The sequence below is a fragment of the Apis dorsata genome, unplaced genomic scaffold (genome assembly GCF_000469605.1).
Source record: "Apis dorsata unplaced genomic scaffold, Apis dorsata 1.3 scaffold_127, whole genome shotgun sequence".
Taxonomy (NCBI): domain Eukaryota; kingdom Metazoa; phylum Arthropoda; class Insecta; order Hymenoptera; family Apidae; genus Apis; species Apis dorsata.
Window position 1 is genome coordinate 899770 of NW_006263420.1, and position 2928 is coordinate 902697.

Here is a 2928-nt window from a genome sequence, read left to right on the forward strand (position 1 = left end):
TGCGACATCGAGCAATGCCTCGTCCAGATCGAGGAAAGCCTGTTGAACATCGAGCAGAATTTGCTTCACGTGCAAGACCTCGACATACCGGAATTGAGGAATCTTTTGTACAAAAGTCCAAGCATCGAAAAAAGTCTTTACGAGGTTCAAGATCTCCTGTACGCTGACGGTATTGTTCCTGTAATCAACAAGAGAAAATCTTCCACTCTTATATCCGAAGACGAGGAAGAGGACGAAGAGGAAGAGGAGGAAGAGGAGGAGGAGGAGGAAGAAGAAGAGGAGGAAGAGGAAGAAGAGGAGGAGGAGGAGGAGGAGGAGGAGGAGGAAGTTTGGGTAGGTCGTAACATAACTGTAAAAGATAACGACAACGAAGACGACGACGCTGCTGCAGGCATCTTGGATGCCTCGAACGAAGAATCGTCCGACACCGCCAACATAGACGAGAACAATCGATCGGGATCGATGGACAATTGTTCGACCGCCGACTGTATAAACGGCTCGACCATCTTCCACGAGGACGCGTCCGTCGATCCGAATTGCAACGAAAAAACCATGAACTTTATCCCGAACAGTTTAAACAAAACTTTGCCCAGAAGAATCATCCTGGACGGAGCCAAGGAGAATATCAGGCTTTGCTCCTCGGAGCCCGAGGAGTCGACGACCACGGTCGATTACAATTTGAACACAACCTGCGCCGAGAAGAAGTTGTTCTGTCGCGACAAGTGTCACAGCAGGACGAACTCGTTGGACGAAAATTGCACGTTCACGAATTTCGACTCGTTCGATAAACGGGAGACGGGGAAAAGCTCTTTGCAGAACTTGTTGTTCGAATCGACGAACGGGAATTTGTTCGACCATTCCGGGAAGGCGAGGTCGGAGGAAATGCTACGGACACCTCGGAACAGATGTTTCAACGCGAGTAGAAAAAAGTCGAACGAGAAACGGGCGGTGGACGCGAAAACGGAGGATTTTCGTAGGAGGCTCGAACCAGTTTCCTCGAGTCGTCGTTTCGCGAACGCGTCGTCCAACGTGAACGAGCAGAAGAGGGGGAAAATCTCGAAGGAATCGGCGAACGTGAACGCGCCACGCCCGATTCGTGAAAAATCACCGAACAGGACGAGGCGAGGCGCGATCTCCGCGGACAAGGTGCAAGAGAAGGAAAAGGAGTCCGGGAAATGTGCGGACAACAAGAGGAAACGGAAGAAGATATCGAGCAGAAGTCAAAGTTCCTCGGAGAACGCGTTAGTGCCTAGCAAATTGATCTCTCTTTCACTGTCTCTTCTTCTCGCGGCTTTATTGCAAGCGGTCAGATGTCTCACGGACCTCGTCGAGGACGCGTTCAGATCTGTCAACTGCGACAGAAGCGGCCTATTGCAATAACGCTGTTGCATCCGCGAACGGTTCTCGTCCGGCACGAGACCCATTCGTTCAGAACGTGGCAACATCCAACGAGATTATCGCGTATGAATGGTAACGTTAGATGGCACTAACCACATAAACACACACACACACACACATTGTTACTATTATTTTTCGTCGCTGTACTCCCACTTCGTTTTCAATACTGTCTCCCGTCCAAGACCAGATTTCTGTCGAGGTGGCCGTAATTTCAACCAAACATCGGTGTTTAGCTCATTTTATTGATCGGATGAGAAATTTCTGATCCGATTTCTAGAACTTCTCTTTCTTCTGAAAGTTAGCGTTGCAATGATCGTCGGATCTGAGAATAGAGATTTGGCAATCCGTAGATAATTCCACTAACTTGTGGAATTTTTTTTCTTTTCTTTCTCCGAGCATAAAAATACGTACATTAATCGTGCGAATTAATAAAAGGAAAATACTTTGAAAAAATCATTCGGTAATATTATTGATAAATATGATTACGTCTTGGATTTACGTGACGCAGAAATTAATCACAGTCAAGGAAACATTAAAATAGACGACGTCGTTCCACATTATCGATCAACGCCATTACCGAGATACACGGTGAATAATCGGTGAAAAGGTATAATAATGCGCGTGATACTTTCAATTATCATAAGTATTTTTTCGAGCACCGAGTTTTCTAATTACCGACACGTAAAAAAACCAATTACCGCCCACGACTCTTTTTGCGCTCCGTCTTTTTTTTTAACCGAGATCACCTTTTCAGAAGGCGCCTAACGAAACTGGTCTTGGGGACCGCGAAACATGGGGGAAAACAAGTTCATCCTAATCCAAACACTTCCGATCACCGAGGAACTTATGATTTGCAACCGTAAACGTCCACAAGCTACAGCTGATGTCTGTGATAAACGCTATTGCTTACGTTCCACGATCACGTTTTTACACACGGTACGCTTACAATACCAACAATAACAAGTTTAATCGTAGGGGAGGAGTACACACACTCGTTAGTTATACACACGCTCGTTTATAAGAGAGATCGTTTAACAGGGATCCGCAAAGATGACGGCGCGGAAACGAGACGTGCGTTTTTTCCTTATAGTTTCCTTATTCTTTTTCTTTTTTTTTTTTTCTTCCATTCTTTAATTCATCGCCAAGAATTTATTTTATGTATATATATATATATAAATATATATAGAAAAGGTGCTACCGCGTGCAACCGTCGAGACGCGAATAGTTTGCGTGAAACGAAAGCGTGTCACGTGGATGGGACGAAGTCGGAGAGAGAGAGAGAGAGAGAGAGAAAGATTTTTCACGAGCTTCCAAGAGAAGATGCTTTACGGATCGCTAGACGGGTATGTGCCAGAAACGACGATGACGTAAAACGCGCGAAAACGATAGTGCACGATAATAATAAGAAAGAAAAAGTTTCGCGGATAAGTCTTATCGATTGAGCAAAGTACGGGCTAAGCATGTTACGGTATTTAGCACCGCGTGTACGTAACGTTCTAAAGTGCCTAAAAAAAAAAAAAAAAAAAAAAA

General features: G+C 45.0%; 1 protein-coding gene across 1 annotated transcript in view; it reads left to right on the forward strand.

Moving 5' to 3' along the window:
* LOC102677291 overlaps positions 1-1559 on the forward strand; it is a 7284-nt gene extending 5725 nt beyond the window's left edge. Inside the window, 1 exon segment of the mRNA XM_031509133.1 lies at positions 1-1559. This exon segment is cut by the window's left edge and continues 15 nt beyond it. Coding sequence (XP_031364993.1) covers positions 1-1380 — 1380 coding nt within the window. The 3' untranslated portion in view covers positions 1381-1559.
* Positions 1560-2928: the final 1369 nt, after the last annotated feature.